Source organism: Bos taurus, chromosome 7, assembly GCF_002263795.3.
Source record: "Bos taurus isolate L1 Dominette 01449 registration number 42190680 breed Hereford chromosome 7, ARS-UCD2.0, whole genome shotgun sequence".
Classification (NCBI taxonomy): Eukaryota; Metazoa; Chordata; class Mammalia; order Artiodactyla; family Bovidae; genus Bos; species Bos taurus.
In genome coordinates this window covers 56,945,104-56,964,700 of record NC_037334.1, presented here as the reverse complement: position 1 = coordinate 56,964,700, position 19,597 = coordinate 56,945,104, and the positions used below count along the sequence as shown (strand labels likewise).

The 19,597-nt window shown below is 42.2% G+C and overlaps 1 protein-coding gene across 4 annotated transcripts in view; it reads left to right on the top strand.

Annotated features, from left to right (window-relative positions):
• The window catches only part of PRELID2 (PRELI domain containing 2), a 584,002-nt gene that overhangs the window by 56,561 nt on the left and 507,844 nt on the right, over positions 1 to 19,597 (top strand). For all 4 annotated transcript variants that reach the window (XR_003035643.2, XR_003035644.2, XM_003586322.6 and 1 more), the window contains one exon: positions 16,613 to 16,682. Coding sequence is in view for 2 of the 4 variants with exons in the window: in XM_003586322.6 (XP_003586370.3) it covers positions 16,613 to 16,672 (60 nt within the window). In the remaining 2 variants the exon portion in view is untranslated. The remainder of the gene's footprint in view (positions 1 to 16,612; positions 16,683 to 19,597) is intronic.

Sequence of the window (19,597 nt, the reverse complement as noted above, 5' to 3'; positions counted from 1 at the left end):
ATGCACAGTGTCATCAGCCAGTATCCAGAGCTTGGTACACACCTGACTTTGAACTAGAAACTTAAACCTTAAACTGTACGCTGTGGCACTTGTTTTTCTGTTGCTCTTTTATGCTCACACCCAACCAGAATCTTTGGAGATTTTGAAGTGTTGCTCTCCTCACTGTTCTGGTTGGATTTTCCAACCAATCTATTACTTTTCTGAGTCTGTTCTCAGACTCTGTTGTGGTGAGTTCAGAGACAGTGGGAAAATAGGAATTGGTGGCCACTGTCAATCTTTGCATACACTGTGTACACCTAAGATAGGCGCAGAATTGAAAACTGAAACAGCTCTGACCGGGCTGTGTTGAAATACCGAGAACTAGGGGCTGCCCCCACAGCATGTATGGACTAAGCGCATTTTTGTCACAGATCTTTGGTGTATCAAGTTTGTTGTAGAATTGGGATTGGATTCGGCTAAATTCTTGGTGCTAAATTAAGCCTCTCTGACCAACAAGGCCAGGAAAAGGTCACTCAGGAATCTCAGATCAGGGGTTAATACAGAATTCTCTGTAGAGCAGCTTGAATAGCAAAGATAAGTTAATTTCTTGAAGGTACATCTAATAGTGAAACTTCAGTTTTGTGCTCAAGTCCTGGAGTGTGATAATTAAATGCCCCTTGAGTGTTCCAACGTGTCCAGCTGTTCGTCTTGATCATTCTCTACCCCCCTGTTGGTGGTCATTTCTTATTTTATCTCACTCTGCAGTAGAACGTCATCTCTTGCTGAAGGGTCCCTCTGGTGTGCCCACCCTCTGTGGGCCTGGGGACATCAGACAGAACCCGAGGTAGATGATGGGGGACAGGCTGGGGTGTCTGCCTGTTAAGGAGAAAAGGAGCCTTGTATCTCAGAAACCCAGGTTTGTTGTGGTGATATTTCTTTCAATTGCCTTGGCATTGCATTTGCTGCTTGGGATTTGCTGCCTTATTCTTTGTCTAGCTTTCTTCCTTAGATTCTAGCTAAACAGCTTTTCTCTGAATTTTCTTGGTAAAGAAAAATGGTGGGTTTCTGAGAGTTAATTAACTCCTTTCATGTTGACACCTGGTTTAATAAGAATTTAAAAGACTATAATTAAAATTTTTCTCGATCACTCGCCTTTGGTGAGGATGTAGCTTTTATTACTCTTAAGACATGAATGTTTGTGAAAACCCACTAGTTTTTATACTCTCTGCACTTCTTGATATGTTTGAAATATTTCATAATTTAAAAAATTGCTGCACTCCCTCCAGAAGGCTCTTTCAGTTTTTAAACAAAATTTTAAAAAAACATTTTATATAAAATGTTTTGAGTAGGTATTACCTGTGCATAAATGTTTTAAACCATATTTCCAGCAGAGGCATTTATGTTCTTTTGCCCTGGCTTTCTTTGAAAGCAGCAGCATACCTTATATTGACCAGCCGTGTGACCTTAGGCACACTGCTTCATTTTCTGAGTCTCATTTTTGTCATCTGTAAAATGAGGATAATGTAGGAACCTACTTCAGATACTACTTGTGAGAGGTGAATGAGTTACGTACATAAAATGCTTAGGAGAGGACTTGGTATCCAGTAGATGATCAGTTGTTACTACTATTTAAAAAGAAAAATGCAAGGATGTTATAGGCAAAAACTGAAATTTTCATTATGACACCATAGACAAATGTTTGGTGGTTACGATGAGCCTGTTTTTGCTCAACTCAACCTGTGTTTAAATGTCTGTGCCCTCCCTTATAGGGTGGATACGAATTTAACCTCTGTAGGTAAAGTATGAACGTAGTACCTACCTTGTGAGTAGGAGAATTAAGGGAAATAGCATAAACAGGTGCTCAAAATACCTTGCCACACAATAAATACTCCATAAATGATAACTGTTATCTTTCCATTATAACCCAAATTGGCATATTTCCTTCTAGTCTTTTATGTGCAGATTTCAAGCACTCATAATTATAGTATAAGTACAATTTTATGTCTTGCTTTTTTTCAAGTACTATTTTATCACAAATGCATTTCACAGTAACTACACAAACTTTGAAGCCATCATTTTTTTTTTAATATATTTTGCTTACAGCAATTTTAATACATCCTCTGACCTTTAACAGAAACATTTCTTTTCAATGAATTCTAGAGTATTACATTTCATGGTCTCATAACATAGCCTCATTGGAAAATATAACTCATTCTTTGTATCTTATAGGCTGATTTATTTACTTTATTTTTGGCTCCTCTGAGTCTTTGTTACTTTGCATGGGCTTTCTCTAGTTGCGGCGAGCCGTGGCTATTTTCCAGTTGCAGTGCGTGGGCTTCTCATCGAGGTGGCTTCTCTTGTGAAGCACGGGCTCTGGGTTACCAGGGCTTCAGTAGTTGCAGTGCACAGCTTAGAGCTCTCAGTGAAGCCATCATTTTAATGACTGCATTCAGTTCAGTTCAGTTGCTCAGTCGTGTCCAATTCTTTGCAACTCCATGGACTGCAGCATGCCAGGCCTCCCTGTCCATCACCAACTCCTGGAGTTTACTCAAACTCATATCCATTGAGTCATCCAACCATCTCATCCTTTGTCATCCCCTTCTCCTCCCACCTTCAATCTTTCCTAGCATCAGGGTCTTTTCAGATAGTATTGGAGTGTCAGCTTCAGCATCAGTGCTTCCAATGAATATTCAGGACTGATTCCCTTTAGGATGGACTAGTTGGATCTCCTTGCAGTCCAAGGGACTCTCAAGAGTCTTCTCCAACACTACAGTTCAAAAGCATCAGTTCATCGGCACTCAGCTTTGTTTATAGTCCAACTCTCACATCCATACATGACTACTGGAAAAACCATAGCCTTGACTAGATGGACCTTTGTTGGCAAAGTCATGTCTCTGCTTTTTAATATGCTGTCTAGGTTGGTCATAACTTTTCTTCCAAGGAGCAAGATTTTTTTAATTTCATGGCTACAGTCACCATCTGCAGTGATTTTGGAGCCCCAAAAAATGACTGCATAATATTCATTAAGTAGTTGTATAACAATTGATTTCACCATTTCTTCAGTATTGAGCACCAAAGTTCTTTCTGAGTCCTACCATTGTAAACAAGGCCATGTGAAACATCTTTATACACAGAGTCCTTCCTATTTTATATCATTACCTTAGAAAAATTCCCTAAATGTTACTGGTATGTAAGTATTTTCTTCTTTTTTTTTTCTTTTTATAAAACCATTAGAATAAGGTTTATTATTGAATTGTACAGTTGAAAGATCAGGGTATCATCTCCTGCATTCACTTTTTTTTTAAGTTAATTTTTATTGGCGTATAGTTGCTTTACAATGTTGTGTTAATGTCTGCTGTACAGCAAAGTGAATCAGATGTGTTTACATTTATCATCTGTTTCTTGGATTTCCTTCCCATATCCAGGGAGAAGGAAATGGCAACCCACTCCACTATACTTTCCTTGGAAAGTCCCTGGACAGAAGAGCCTGGCTGGCTACAGTCCATGGGGTCTCAAAAGAGACCATAAGAGTTGGACATGACTTCCTGCTGCTGCTGCTGCTAAATCGCTTCAGTCGTGTCCGACTCTGTGCGACTCCATAGACAGCAGCCCACCAGGCTCCCCCGTCCCTGGGATTCTCCAGGCAAGAACACTGGAGTGGTTTGCCATTTCCTTCTCCAATGCATACAAGTGGAAAGTGAAAGTGAAGTCGCTCATTTGTGTCCGACTCTTCGCGACCCCATGGACTGCAGCCCACCAGGCTCCTCCATCCATGGGATTTTCCAGGCAAGAGTACTGGAGTGGGCTGCCGTTGTCTTCTCTTGGACATGACTTAGCAATTACACCAACAACAAAATAGTTGCTTCCCAGTGCTGTGTTAGTTTCTGCCGTACAGCACAGTGAATAAATATGTTTACATATATCACCCCTTTTTGGATTTCTTTCCCATTTAGGTCACCACAAGCACTGAGTAGAGTTCTCTGTGCTGTTCAGTAAGTTCTCATTAGTTATCTACTTTATACCTAGTGTCAATAGTCTGTGTCTATATATGTCAGCCCAAGTCTCCCAATTCATCCCAGGCCCTCCTCTTCCCCCTTGGTGTCCATACGTTTGTTCTCTGTGTGTCTGCGTCTCTATTTCTGCTTTTGCAAATAGGTTCATCCATAGTATTTTTCTAAGTCTCTATATATGTGCTAATATTTGTTTTTCTGACTTAATTCACTCTGTATAATAGTCTCTGGGCTCCTCCACATCTCTGCAAGTGGCACAATTTCATTCCCTTTTTATGGCTGAGTAATTTCCCACTGTATATGTGCCACATTTTCTTTATCCATATTGGTTTGTGAGTATTTTCATGACTCTTTGAATGTATTTTTTGTCTCCCTCACTGAATGATAGGCTTCTGAGTGGATCTTACCACATTGTCTTCAGTATCTAGCACACAGTTAGTGCCCAATAAATATTTAGTGAATTAGTGAACAAATGTATATCCTAGTGTATTATTTTCCAAAAGTAGTAAGACTGCTTAATATTTCCATTGTATTATCTTTTAAAAAAATCTTAAAAGCAAAGAAGCTTTTTATCTCTTAGGGCAACAGGAAAGAAAACAGTAGCAAGTAATATTTTGTTGAACATGTTCTTGCCCCGGGCATCATACTTAATACGTTACATGCATTAGCTCCTCCCAATTGCTCAACAATTCTCTGAGATAAGTATGATTTTTATGGATGACCAGGCTCAGAGAAGTGAGTTGACTTGCCAAAGATCACCCAGCTAGTGAGTGGTAAAATCCTTGTTCAAAGCAGGCAGTTGGATCCTGAGTCTGAACACTTGATGACTAGGTTGCATATTCCTGCTAATCTTAATTTTTCCACACTGTACCCTTTTACACTCCAGCCAGTCTAACAAATGATTTCCCAAGGAGCCTGACTTTGTTGACCAAATCTCAAACAAGGTGTGAATAAGAGTTGTCCCTCAGCCCTGAGCATTTTGCATGAGCCTCAGCACGAGAGGCAGAATTACTTAACCACCCTGCTTATTTAAGAGGAATTCTACCCTTGCAGTTCACCGAGTGAAGGGTGTTTGAATATATATTTTTTACAAGCCTCAAATTTTTTAATTGAAGGGAAGAATTTTATTAGATTTTATTAACATTCAAGACAGCTGTTAGAGTTAGAACATTATCCACATGGGGGTTATTAATCCACACAGGAGTATCTGGGACCGAACAGTACAAAGAGTATGAGCCTAAGGATTAACCAGTAATGCCCTGTTTAGTTAGCAGTTGAAATATTAGAGCAACTTTTAAAAGTATCAGCTATGTTATTACTTCCATTTCTTCAGTCTCTCCTTTCCCCATATCAGTTCATTACAGGGCCTGGGAATTTTAAAGAACTTTTGCATCTACAAGTGCTACCCATTATTTCCCACCCCACCCCCCCCACCCCTCTGCAAATGATTGATGCTTAAAAAACAGCCTGTAGGTTATCTTTAGATTGTTTTTTTGTGTATAGAGATTTTTCTCTTTTAGGCATGTATATGTAGCTTTTGTCCTGGCTGCTCTTGTTTTGTGAAATTAAATGCTTTTAAAAAAAGCATCTCTTCTTAAACTTACTGTTCTGCCACTCCCCAGGTCACATGAAGGATGGGCAGTGAAGGTGAGCTTCACTGTTATATCTCTGTTGCTCATGTTCCCTTGGACGCTGGCCAAGTTGTAACCTGATTCCTCATTCTCCCTCCTCTGGTTTTGTCCCCAAGAAGCAATGATCATGCTTAGCACTGAAAGGCCTTTCAGGGGAAGTCAGGGCTCTCCGGATTGGCATTTGACCAAGCAAGGAGTTCTAATCAGCAGATGCTGTGCTGAAACAGAAGCGCTTCCAGCGCCCAAGTGTGTCCTCTGATTTCTGCAGGGTGCACGAAGGAGCTTCACTTGCTATCAACAGAACATGAAATGGATTTGGAGCTGTGATGAGGTGCTTTTATTCTTAGGACAGTTCCAAGAACTGTATGTAATTTGGTTTCACCTGCCTCCCCTAAATTTGTAAGATTAAAACCACCCAGATATAGATAGAAATAACTTTATGACGGCAGGAAGGACTATGCCCAAGGTGAAAAAATGACAAACAGGAAAGCTAACAAATCTCTTTAGGGAGGTGGTGTGTTTAGGGCTTAGAGTCACAAAAAACCTGGATGTGAATCTAGACTCTGCACTTACTAGCTGAGAGCCTTTGATCAGGTCACTTCCCTCATCTGAATTTCGCTTTCCTCAGGGCTTCCCAGGTGGCTCAGCAGTGAAGAATCTGCCTGCCAATGCAGGTGATGTGGGTTCCATCCCTGGTTCAGGAAGATCCCCTGAAAAGGAAATGGCAGCCCACTCCAGTATTCATACCTGAAAAATCACATGGACAGAGGAGCCTGGTGGGCTACGTTCCATGGGGTCAAAGAGAGTCGGTCATGACGGAGCAACTGAGCACAAGGACACATGTTTCTGTTTCATAGCTTGGGTTTGAGGGTTACATAAGACAAGGCCTGTAACGTGCTTAGCATAGCCCGTTGGGCCCCAGCCTCTCAGCAATCAGGCTTAGATTCTACCTAGTTCCGTCTCTATTGCAGACGATGTCTGTGACCTAGGAAGGCTGGTTTACCCTGCTGAGCTCAGTGTTATCAGGCAGCAGTATTACTAACTCTTAGAGGTGATGTTGCGAGCAAGTGAAATATTCTCTGTGTTCATAAAATATGAACAAGCACAAGGTGAGCCCCTGCTGACGTTTCCTCAGGTCACTGACCACCAACTGCTGTCCCTTGTTGTGGGCGTCCCAATACCCGGTAGCACATATGGATGCAAAAGTTCTTTAAGTTTGTGAGGCCCCCAGTCAGATTCAGGTCCATAGAGAAATCGGTAGCTACTTTCCAGGCCACAGGGGGAATGGAAGGTGATGGTTAATGACACTGTCGTGTCAGCAGCTTTGTGTCTTGCCTCTTTGAATCCTCACAGTGATCCTACAAGGATGTGTGTGTGTGTGTTCTCTTCCCACCTCCCATTTCACAGACACAGATGCACTGTGAGTACCCATTGTGGAAAAAGTGGGAGAGATCCAGGTTTAAATTCCAGGTTGGCTACTTACTAGCCATGTGACCTTGAATAACCTATTCATGCCCAGTTTTCTTACCTGTAATGGTGAGAGTAAAAATAGCACCTTGTAAGACTGTTGAGAGGATTAAATGTGATAATGTAGGCAAAGCCCCGCAGCATTGAGTACGCCCCAGATAAATTGTTAGCCTCAGTATTGTTGAGATCTGGTGGGATGGGTTGATCGGTTGTTTTTTTTTTTTTGTGGCTGCGTCAAGTCTTAGCTGCCGCACAAGGGGTCTTCATTATGTCATGGAGATCTTCCATTGGGGTGCATGGGTTCAGTAGTTGCAGTGAGTGGGCTTAGTCACTCCACAGTTTGTGGGATCTTAGTTACCCAACCAGAGATGGAACCCATATCCCTTGCATTGCAAGGTGGATTCTTAACCACTGGACCACCAGGGAAGTCACAGGCTTTGGTGGGATATAGCTTTGACCAAAATAAGGCTTTGGAAAATTATATTTTGTTCAAAGAAAATACATAATTCAAAGTCAACAGACTGGCCCTGCTTGTAAAGAAGGCTATTATAGAAATTTGAGAATTTAGGGGAAGGAGAAAAGTAGAGATAAAAGATTAAAAGAAAATTGTCTGGGCATCCGTTGGATTTATCTATTATCTAGGCGATGGTTGGATTTATTTATTCTTTTAGGGACAGTTCACTGATTAAATGTACAAGCATGCTGTTAGCCATTGTCTCTCTCAGAACGGGGAAAAAACAAGGGGAAATTATGACTGAGCAAAAAACCTGATGAATAGCGAAAAAAAAAAAAAAAAACTAATAAAGGGAATTGATAGGAACCCTGTTGTCTTAGTTTGGTAGGATAAGAGTTTGGAGAAGGCACTGGCGACCCACTCCAGTACTCTTGCCTGGAAAATCCCATGGACGGAGGAGCCTGGTAGACCGCAGTCCATGGGGTCGCTAAGAGTCGGACACGACTGAGCGACTTCACTTTTACTTTTCACTTTCATGCATTGGAGAAGGAAATGGCAACCTACTCCAGTGTTCTTGCCTGGAGAATCCCAGGGACGGGGGAGCCTGGTGGTGTGCCGTCTATGGGGTCGCACAGAGTCGGACACGACTGAAGAGACTTAACAGCAGCAGCAGCAGGATAAGAGTTGGCACAAGACTTGGTACTGGGACCCTTTGGTGCCAGGCACCCAGCCAGTGCTGCTTCAATGTAAGGAAGATTGTGTTGTAATGAGGCCTGAGATAGAAGGAATAAGGAGTAAAGAGCATCCCATCAATGGAGGTTTCTAAGCAAGATGATCGGTTGTCAGAAATGTCATAGGTGGATGTGGCACTGGCCAGTGTGGGAGGGTAGCCTGATGTTTAAAAAAAATCACTGGGCTTCCCTGATGTCTCAGCAGGTAAAGAATCCACCTGCAATGCTGGAGACACAGGAGTTGCAGGTTTGATCCCTGGGTCTGGAAAATCCCCTACAGGAGGAAATGGCAACCCACTCCAGTATTCTTGCCTGAAAAATCCTGTGGACAGAGGATCCTGTGGGCTACAGTCCATGGGGTCTCAAAAGAGTCAGACACGACTAAGTAAAAAAATTACTGCTAATTATATCTGACAGATACATATGAACAGGGCATATTTTGCACGAAGTCTGAGGAAAACTGAAATTTTATACAAGTCACATTTAAAAAAATTGAAAATACACTTACTGAGTCACTTTGGATTGTGGGAGACCAATGACTAAAGGCCTTTAGCCACTAAAAGGTTGATTTCAAGTCAAGGATCATTTGCAAATTGGCAGTGTGGAAAAGGCTCTGTCATCTCTCATTGTGATATTTGATCCCAGGACAACTCCCTAAACTGGATGGGCTGCTTTCATTTCTTTGCTGAGAGTTTCTTATCTGGACTGAATAATATAGTGTCCTTTGCAAGTTTTTAGATTTTTATTATTTGGGGATATATTCTTTTCCTTTTACAAATCCGAGATTAAATATTCTCCTGAAGAAGAGAGGAAGATTTATAAATTGAAGCAGAGACATCTGAATTATTGAATCAATTTAATGTTCTGCAGTTACACCTAAGACTGTTGAGTTACTTATCAAAATAAAAATAAATCTTACTCAAGAGTTTATTAGCCCCTGTGGGAAAATGATACTGAAGTCATACAGTCTGTTAGGATATTCCTACTTGAAAAGCATTGTATTTAAAATAGTTTGTAGATATGATTAAATATTGATTTGTGTATTAAGAATCTTGTCATTTAGTTTGGGTGCAGGGCTGAAATATCTGATTTATATATATATATCAGGCTCTTTGAGCAGGATCGATATGGAAAGGAAGAAAAACTCTTGCTGTGTACCCAACATCACACTAGGTGCCGTAATGCGTGCAGTCTCATTAAAACCCTACAGCTCTCCGGTGTTCTAGGATCCTGAATCCTGGACTCTAAATCCTGATTGTTGTTGTTTAGTCACTAAGTCGTGTCTGACTCTTTGCATACCAATGGACTGCAGCTCACCAGGTTTCCCTGTCCTTCGCTATCTCTGGAGTTTACTCAAACTCATGTCCACTGAAGCAGTGATACCATCCAACCATCTCATCCTCTGTCGCCCCCTTCTTCTACTGCCCTCAACCTTTCCCAGCATCAGGGTCTTTTCCCGTGAGTCGGTTCTTCGCAGCAGGTGGCCAAAGTATTGTACTGAAGCTGAAGCCTCAGTGTCAGTCCTTCTAATGAATATTCAGAGTTAATCCTGATTGTATTGGGTGAAATCAAGATGAGCCTTGGGACTCATCCAAAAAAAATCATCTCTAAGGCAGATAGGAGGGTAAAATAAGCCGATGCAGGTAAAACACTCCGTACAGTGCCTGGCACACAGTATGTGCCAGGACATTTTAACTCTTGCTGTAGTCTGGTGTTATCCCAGTTTAATAAATGCGAAATGCCAGATATAAAAGCCTCAGAATAAAAGACACTTTATTGTGGAAAAGATCTTTTTCTGGAGAAGCATTGAGCAATGTTTCTCTTCCTGAGCGTGGATTCCTCCCTTTCTGTCTCTCCCTCCCTCCCCATCCCCCTTCCTCATTCCTTCCTTCCTTTCTGCGGTTGAAGTGGGCTAGAGGCAGATCACCTGGAGCCTTCTAACCGTGGTAAAGAAGGTGAATTTTACTATAAAAGCAGTGGAACACTGAAGCAGGGAAAGCAACATTTTCTTATTCTGTTTTTTATTGGTACTGTTAGGATTCTATATAAAGTAAATAAAAAGATTCTGGGGAAGTTTTATGTAAACCAACTTAAAAAAGTTGAGAATCAAAAGAGAAGTGAGGTTTTTAAAGTAAACTTGCTGCGTACGTTCTTAGCAGGAGGTGAGTGGTTTTATAAAGCACACTCGGCACCTGGGATGACCTCGCTTTCTAGCTCCTCTTGGCTGATCCGGATTTAGGTCCCATTTTCAGGCCTCCAAGCTGCTGTCAGTCAGCTCTTTCCACAACATTCCCTCCCGTTTATCGTTCATACTTCTATTCTTTCCTTGTTTTTGTTTTTTCATTTCCTATGGCAACTCGTATTATCCTGACCTTTTACCACACTGTCTAGGATGCTAACTACTGGGCCGATCGCACTATAATTCCAAAACTAACACTCATCAGCCTGGCATTCAGAACTAATCAGTTGATCAGCCTTATGATTCATAAATATTGAGCATGTGTTTTGTGCCAAATTCTGCGCTAGACAGTAAAGATTCAAATGTAAGTAACTGTTGCTCCCTGTCTCTGAGCACCTTCTCGTCTAATGTGGTAGCCTTGTAAACCGATGATTAATTGGTCGAATGATAGATTCATTCCTTCAGTAGACATTCACTGCAGGCCTTCTGTGTACTGGGCGTTGTTCTTCTAGGGGTCACAACTTGTACAAGACAGACAAGGCTCTCAGCCTTAATGGAATTTGCATTCTAGTGAGATTAGATGGTCACGAAAGAGATTTAGATGAACAACTATTTATTTACTGAGTATTTACCAGAAGCTGGGTACTCTGGTAACCAGATAAAACATTATTATTTTGACTGATTCTTACGAAAAGCCTATGTTACTACATCATCTTCTTCAAAGATGAGACAGTTGATGATTAGAGAATCTAAGTAAAATGCCCAAAGTTTCACAGTTAAATTGGACTCGGCCCTAAATCTGAGTGTTGTTGCATAATTACAGGGCTATTTATGGGAAGTTGTATGTGCTTTTGTCTCTTCTAGAAAAGAGCAGAGCTGAGGTGGGAGGAAGGGTGTGTGTGAGCAGGTGGTGGTGGGGGGCGTGGAAACATGGGAAGTGTAATACTCTCATTGCTGCTGCATCCAGTCCACTTCCTCCCCCTCCGGAAGGTGGACGCTTAACCGCACAAGCACTGATGTTCCCGCCCCCATGCCTGTTGTTAGTCCCCGCAGTTCTTGACATTCCCCTCGCTCTTTATGTCATGTTCACAGCCAGGCTTGGGTCTTGTTCAAACCATTCATCTTCCAGCAGCTTCTCTAGGTCCTCCCTTCATGCAGGATCAGTGTGTACTTTCCTTCTTCCATTGAACTTTTTTTTTTTTTTCTAAACATGGTAATACTTCTCAGAGGCTGTCTTGTTTTTCAGTTATTTTGCATTCCTCGTAATTCCTCCCAAGAAATCGATGACCCCTTGAACAGAAGCATCATGCCTTACATGCAGCTCATTCCTCACAGCATCAGTGCAGTCTTTTATACACAGTGGGCGCTAATATTGTCCCTGGTACTTATTCCAAAGCCATGATGCACAAGAATGCTTTCTTTTCAGCAGTGGGAGAAGTCTTCTGGTGCTTAAGCTGGTTATCGCAGTACCTAGCTTCTGGTTAAACACTAAGTAAACAAATAGTTATTCTTCATCTAATTATGGCCAATCTTGTATTATTGTGATAATTAGGTGAGCAGCTCTTTTGTTAAGAGCCCCATACAGATGTGTCTTTTAGAACTGCTTTGGAATTTTGTAATTTTTTTTAAGCTGGTGTGATCTTAGTTCCCTGACCAGGGATCAAACCCAGGCCTCTGTCAATGGAAGTGCAGAATCCTAAACACTGACCACCAGGGAATTCCCTAAGGACTTTGTAATTTTTGTAAGGTCTGATATTCCTCTCTCCTCCTCTGCTTGGACCTTCCCTTTACTCTGTATGTCACAGTCACAGCCAGGCTTGGGTCTTACTCAAACTGCAGCTTCTGCAGTCCTCCTTCATGCCAGCCTCCTCAGGACCTCCTGAATTTAAGTCCAAGCTTCTTAAGGAAGCATCTGTTTGATAATAAAATAAATATACTGTCTGGATCTAGCCACCTTTACTAACTTTCTCTGCCTCCTCTTCAGGCAAGCTTTTCATTTTCTGTAATAATTAGCTTTCTCAAATGCTCTGAGAATAGGGGAATTTGTGAAGTGTTTTGAATTTGAAAAATGCGACTCTGGGTCTCCTCCCTGGGGACCCATCTGGCCAGCTTAGCCCTGGAATGAAGGAGATGAGAGTGGGAGGGCTCCCATGTCTGTACATTGGCAAATAGAGAAAGATGGCTGGGAAACAGGGGAAAAAATGCTCAGAGGGGAAGGAAATAATAAAATCAAGCTGCTTTATGGCTCATCAGTCCAAAAAGCTTTTGAGTTAAACTCTATCTATAAAGGTGGGTCCAAGCAATGTTTGTTTTGCATTTCAGGCATCATTGTGTGATAAGTGGTGTAAATTTAGCCCCTTTAAGCCTGATCTCTTGGGAGTTGGATTTTAAGAGACTTTATTTCAAAGGACTCTATTGACTGGGTTTTGATTTGGTCCCTCCTTACCAAAGAGAGTACTAAATAATGGCTGGGCCTCCCTGGTAGGCCTTTTTTGTTTTTAATTCATTTTATGGGTCTCTCTATTTGCCCTTGTTCTCCACCTTCTATTTCTAACTGTTCTACTTAAAAAGACTGAAGTGATGTGAAAGAGGGGGTAAAAGGGAAAGAAAATCAACTGTCACATTGTAAGCTTAATTGATTCAATAAATAATGTCTTTCAATTCCCAAGGGACACCCCCAAAGTCTTCACTTACATCAGCTAGCTCTCGGCTCAGTAAATGGTGGCGTTCTTAATTTAGACAGATGGGAAGAGTTCACTGGTGCTCACTTCTAAGGAAGGAGTCTGTTTTTCTGGTTTTAAAGACATACCGACTAGACTTTGGGGCCCACTCTATAAAAAGAAGCTTGCAACAGAATTAACATGGCTGTTTTTATTCATCCTGAAAAGAGAAGGAAGGCATTTAATTATTGCCCAGGGGTTTGTTGAACCAAAGGGAAAAGGAAAAAAAAAAAAAAACGAGACAAGGGGAATGAAATCTACTAGTCCATATGTTCCATGCAGGCAGGGATTTAGATTTGTTCACCATTTACTCTCCAGTGCACATGGGCAGGTGCCCAGTAAATATTTGTGAACTGGTTCTGTTGTTGAATGAGTGAGAGCAGAATTAGTTTAAATGTCATTCCATTTGTTTCATCCCCAACCCCTCCTTTCTTGTCTAATTAAAAAGGTAAATAGCTCTAAGAGTATGTGCTGTATCTTCAGAAATGATTAAGGACAGTTTCATCAGTGTCAGGAGGTGGTATCCAGCTGCCTTTTTTTAAAAAAAATTCTCATATTTGAACAAGTTGTGCTTCAGAACCACAAGAGGACTGTCTGCAGACTCCACGCTCCAGCCTTGGAAGTTCTGATTGTAGGGGTCCGGGCAGGGCTGGGAATCTGTATTTGCTTTTGTGGGTTCCACTGTTTAATCAGCTTCTGGGTGCCCTGAACTCTCTGGTCTAAGTGATGCCTTGGTAAAAGTGAGGAGCCTGAGGTACCCAGCAGGGTACTCATCAGGGCTCCTGGCCCTATAGTCTGATGTTTGGGTTCGCCCCACATTCCATGCTTCTTGGCATCAACAAGATCCTTTAGTTAATATTTCTTCCTTTCAAGATAGTGGCTATATTTGTGGTGCTGGAGAAGACTCCTGAGAGTCCCTTGGACAGCAAGGAGATCAAACCACTCAATCTTACGGGAACTCAACCCTGAATACTCATTGGAAGGACTGATGCTGAAGCTGAAACTCCAGTATTTTGGTCATCTGATGCAAACAGCTGAGTCAATGGAGAAGTCCCTGATGCTGGGAAAGATTGAGGGCAGAAGGAGAAGAGGGTGTCAGAGGATGAGATGGCTGTATGGCATCATTGATGCAATGAACATGAACTTGGGCAAACTCTGGGAGATGGTGAGGGACAGGGAGGCCTGGTGTGCCTCAGTCCATGGGATTGCAAAGAGTCGAACATGACTGGGTGACTGAACAACAACAACGGCTAGAAATCTGAAGGACCTTTGGAAAACCTCAAGGAACCTCAAGGAAATGTTAACTTTTGTTTAGTGTACTTTTGGTGGTGGTGTTTAGTTATTAAGTTGTGTCCTACTCTTTTGCGACCCCATGGACTGTAGCCCACCAGGTTCCTCTGTTTATGAGTGAGTGAAGTTGCTCAGTCGAGTCCGACTCTGTGACCCCGTGGACTGTAGCCCACCAGGCTCCCCTGTCCATGGGATTCTCCAGGCAAGAATACTGGAATAGGTTGCCATTTCCTTCTCCAGGGGGATCTTCTCGCCCCAAGGATTGAACTCATGTCTCCTTCCTTGCTGATGGTTCTTTACCTTTGAGCCACCAGGGCAGCCCTCAGTGTACTTTAGTACTCAGTATATTGTGTTGTCTTCTCTAGAGATGCATTCCCTACCTGTGGCTCAGAACAAACCCTGGGTAAGAAGTCCCTACTGTCTCCTGTAGGTTCACTCAGTGTTTCCTAGCCCTGCTTGACTGTGGGAAGCACCAGTTAAAAATACAGCACCCTGGGGTCTACTAGAGTCCTCCGAAATCAAAGCCTTACTGTATGGGGCCTGAGGCCTGCAATTTAAGTTAGCTTTGTTATCCTCTGTCCTGTCCCTGAGTGCAGTGTCCCATTTCTGATAACCCAGCTTTGAATTCCTTATCACTCCAGTTCATAATTACATAAAAACCCTGCCTTTCCGTCTGAAGGTTTAGCCTCTGATCTACAGAACTTGTCCTTCAAGAAGGAAAGAGGGAGTATCTGCTGTCTTCTTTCCTTCAGCGTAGAACTTGACCAGCTGAGGTGGGTGGGCCGGCAACTTGATGTGTTCAGCCTTGGTGTGAGCCTTGTGATGTTAAGGGGTGCCCCTGAAACCAGAATTCAGCGTCTGTGTTCTTCCTCTGGCTTTATTATTGAATAGCTGTATAATGTGGGGGGAATTACTAAATCCTCTTTGAATTTCTGTTTTCTTCATCAGTGAAATGAAGGTGTCTGTTCAGGAATTTTGTGTGTATTAAACAAGGTTGGGCTCTCGGACACAGGCTCAGATGGAGATTTTTGTGCAGAGGGTTGTTGGAGTGGGCTCCTGGGAACAACTCTTGTGAGGGAGTGAGGGGAGCAGGCAGAAGGTAACCGTGAACTGCAGTGCAGTTGTGATGAAGGACCCAGCTGATCCCATGGGGAACTGTGGCCATGGGATGCCCTTCCGAGCGGACCCAAATTTACCCGGGGGGCTGGGTCTTTCTATCTTATATCAGCTAGCCATCCGATGTGGGCCACTCCTGGAGAGGGGCATGACCTCAGGTACTGCAGCTCCCTTTGGCTGAGGGTGGCTGTGTGCTGGCAGAAGGGGGAGGATCTCTGTAATGCACCTTGTACCCACCACCAGATAACGGTGCACCAGATAACGCCCATGCAGACCTTAGCATCGAGTCTAGCCCTTGGGTAAGTATTGGTAAACACAGGCATAGCTCCCTTTATCACACCTCACAGATATTGAGATATTGCACATTTTACAGACTGAGGGTTTGTGGCCACCCTACATCAAGCAAGTCTTTTTTTTTTTGGCTGTGCTGGGTCTTTGTTGTGGCCTGCAGGCTTCTCTGGTTGTGGCTTGTGGGATCTTAGTTCTCTGACCAGGGATCAAACCCATGTCCCCTGCTTTGGAAGGCAAATTCTTAATCACTGGACCACCAGGGAAATCCCCAGGCAAGTTTTTGGCATCGTTTTTCCCACAGCATCTGCTCATTCCGTGTCTCTGTGTCACATGTCAGTACTTTCTGGCTTGTTCGTCATCATTATACCTGCTACAGTGATCTGTGATCTCTGGTGTCCCTAGTGTAGTGTTAACTATCACCATGGTTATTCCACCTCTGGCAGTGCCACTTAGTAGCTGGATCACTTTCAGTAAGTCGCTTGAATTGCTTTCTTATGTTTAAAATGGAAGATTCACAGCTCTGCTCTGCCTGTTTCCCCAAGTAGTTCCGAGCACATGTGGAGATAATGTATATAAAATTGCTGAATGGAATATTATAAAAATGCGAGATATGACTACAAGCCTACTTTTCTGAAATGAATACATGGCCATTGCTTGGATTCCTTGAAGGGAAAGGTTGTGATAAATGTAAAAGTGCTTGTCCGTGAAATGTGGCATTTTGATGTTTCTTTCTTCTCTCCATAGGGAATTAGAATAATGGAGATGCTGCTAAAGGAACAGTGTGGTGCCCCCTTAGCCGAATAAAAAATCACCAGTGAGTACCAAAAGCAAAATCAGAATTATTTACTCAAGCTATGTCTTCATGCTTATAAGCCTAAGTATTATGGTTCAGCCTCCCTGGGCTATTCTTGCTGTATGTTTCCCAGTTATACTCACAGGATGCTTCTTGCAAGTGTTTTTATTATCTGTTCTATATACCTTTATTTGCTTGGTTCTTTGATTTTCAGAGCAGTTTTGTACTACATGCTGGGTTACAACTGCTCTTAGATTGTTTAAACTGCTCAATATAATCCACCGTGGTTGCCACCCTCAAGATAGCATAGGTTGTAGAGACTGCAGTTCAGAATTAACTGAAGCTTAATTTTAGTGTCCAAAGAACAGTGAAAGCAGGGGTTTAAAGCTGTATTTGGAGCAGGAAAAAAAATTAAGAAAGGGGCATGTTGATTGACCAGTGAAATACAGATATTTCATCAGTCATGTGTACTCCTGCCGATCAGGGGTGGCTGTCTGAAATGCTACTGAGGAGGATTCCAAGGCCTGGAGAATAACTCTTGGGCTCTGGGTAAGAGTGTTGTGATTGATTAGCAATGCCTGCCATGGGCAGAGGATGCCATGGGCAGATAGTACTTGTACTGGAGCACATGCCACTTTCAGGGCAAGTGATGTTGGGTTAACAGATAAGCAGGTGGATTCCAGAAGTGCTTCCTTTTCAGTTCCTTAAGTTTTTATTATCTACATCAAGGAGAATGGCATGCTTGCTGGGAAGGGCAGAACAAAGTTATCTGAGAGACTAAAAGCCTAATATAAGTTAGTGGATTTGCATCTTACATGATTCATCTGACTTTGATTTTTAACATCTGAGAGAAGGTAAAACCATTGAGTAGAGCAAACATTGTCATGGGTAATTCAGAATTACCTCAAAGTTCCTTATGTTGGCTTTAAACTAGAGTATACAGGGTCTTGTATAAACGACCTGGTCTCTAACTTTGATATCCAATAAAGTTTGAGAACAGTTAACCAAAGAAGAAGCAAAAGGAACATTTGTATACAAGAACCTCAGCATTCAAAGCATGCTGTCCAGGCCTGGGTGTGAGGAGTAGAGAATTATAAAGGGTTTCTGCTTGTTAGCGAATTTGATTCCATTCTGATGAATATTAAACCTCTGTATACTTAACACATACTGATACATCTATTTATTACTGGAAGGGCTAAGCAAGATAATTTCATCTAGTGAAAGCCTGGCACATGGCAGGTGCTCAAAAAATGTTGGCATGGAATCGACATGTGGTGTGCTCCCACATCTGCTCTGTTCTTGGGAACGTTGTGGAGAATAACTTGGCCACATCCCCCTGTTTTTCCAGGCTGGCCTCTTTGTGAGGCTTACCAAGGACCTCTGGTGCTTGTGCACTTGGGCACAGAGCCCATCTTACCCTGCAGGGTGGAATCTAAAGTCAGGTCAATTAGAGAATGAGGAACTCCACTTACAAGTATATATTGGTTTTCAGACTTTAAATCAGTGATTTGGAAACTTTAGGAGTGTCAGAATCAGCTGGAGAATTTGGTAAACACAGAGTGGTGAGTCCCACTCTTGAGTTCCTGATTCAGGAGGTCTGGGCGGAGCCTGGGGCTTTGTGTTTCTTTTTTTTTTTTTTATTTTTAAACTTTACATAATTGTATTAGTTTTGCCAAATATCAAAATGAATCCATCACAGGTATACATGTGCTCCCCATCCTGAACCCTCCTCCCTCCTCCCTCCCCATACCATCCCTCTGGGTCGTCCCAGTGCACTTTGTGTTTCTGACCAGAGTCCAGGGGATGCTGGTGAGCCTGCTCCAGGGACCACACTTTAAGAACGATTGCTTTAAATAAGTTCCCATCTTGGAGTTGGAGACAGCTGAAATGCAAGGATCCTGCAAAAGCTAATAGCTGGCGTTTTGAAATTATTGTGTACATCTTCCATTAACTTTAATCAGAGGAGGAGTAATTTTCTGTGTTTGGCTTTTCCCTGAGTTTAGCACCTCAGCCTCTTCTTGTTTGACACTTTTATCTTTTCTTCCCCCTCCTCGAAGGTTGACAGGCTTCACAGTGGAGCAAAGATGACTGAAAGGGGTTGAGACTCAACAACACCTCATGTTTGAAATCGTCAGCCTGTGGTTTTGATTTAAAGGGTTATAGTGAAAAAGTGGAAATTTAATAAGCATTACCTCCCATCTTAAATGATCCATGTTCTTGTTTTTTGGTTTTGGTTTTACTGTGGTAGAAAGCTAAGTCATGATCCCGAGGCTTTTTGTTGTTTCTAAAAAGCAACCAGTTCTCCCTGAAGTGAAGAAGTTGAGGTCTGGATGCTATGAGGAGTTGAGTGCAGGAGAGCTGCATTTAATGCCTTTAATGCAACAGGGTTCCTGAAGGATTTACATAGTTCAGACTGTCATCATTTATGACCAGTTCTCTCAGGGGCAAATATGAATTAAGTACTGTATACTCTTACCACAGAGGTCTACAGTCACTGCAAATTAGGGGCTAAGGCCAAGGCTTTACGCTTTTTTCAAAATTGGCTTCATTGCTCAGTTAAATTGCCTTCATTAGCACAATTAAATTGACTAATTTCAGTGTATGACTCGGTAAGTTTTGACAAATGTATACATCATGAAAAACACGATATGGAACATTTTGAGGCATTGCTGTTCCTGTAGTGCTGTTGCCAGCTTATTGCTCCAACCTTTTAGCTCATTTTTTGGACTGTTTTTACAGAATTTTGGCAAGTTTGAAATATGTCTATCTTAATGGAACTTTTTATTTCCTCAAAATTACATTTACCAGAGTGGGAGAATGTAGGTGGGGAAACTTCTTTTATATGCAATAAAATGCTACATTAAAAGAAAGGGCTGAGGGGGAGGTGAGGGGTAGGGATTAGCTCCATAGCTAAAGAGCAGAAGTCAGCCAACTAT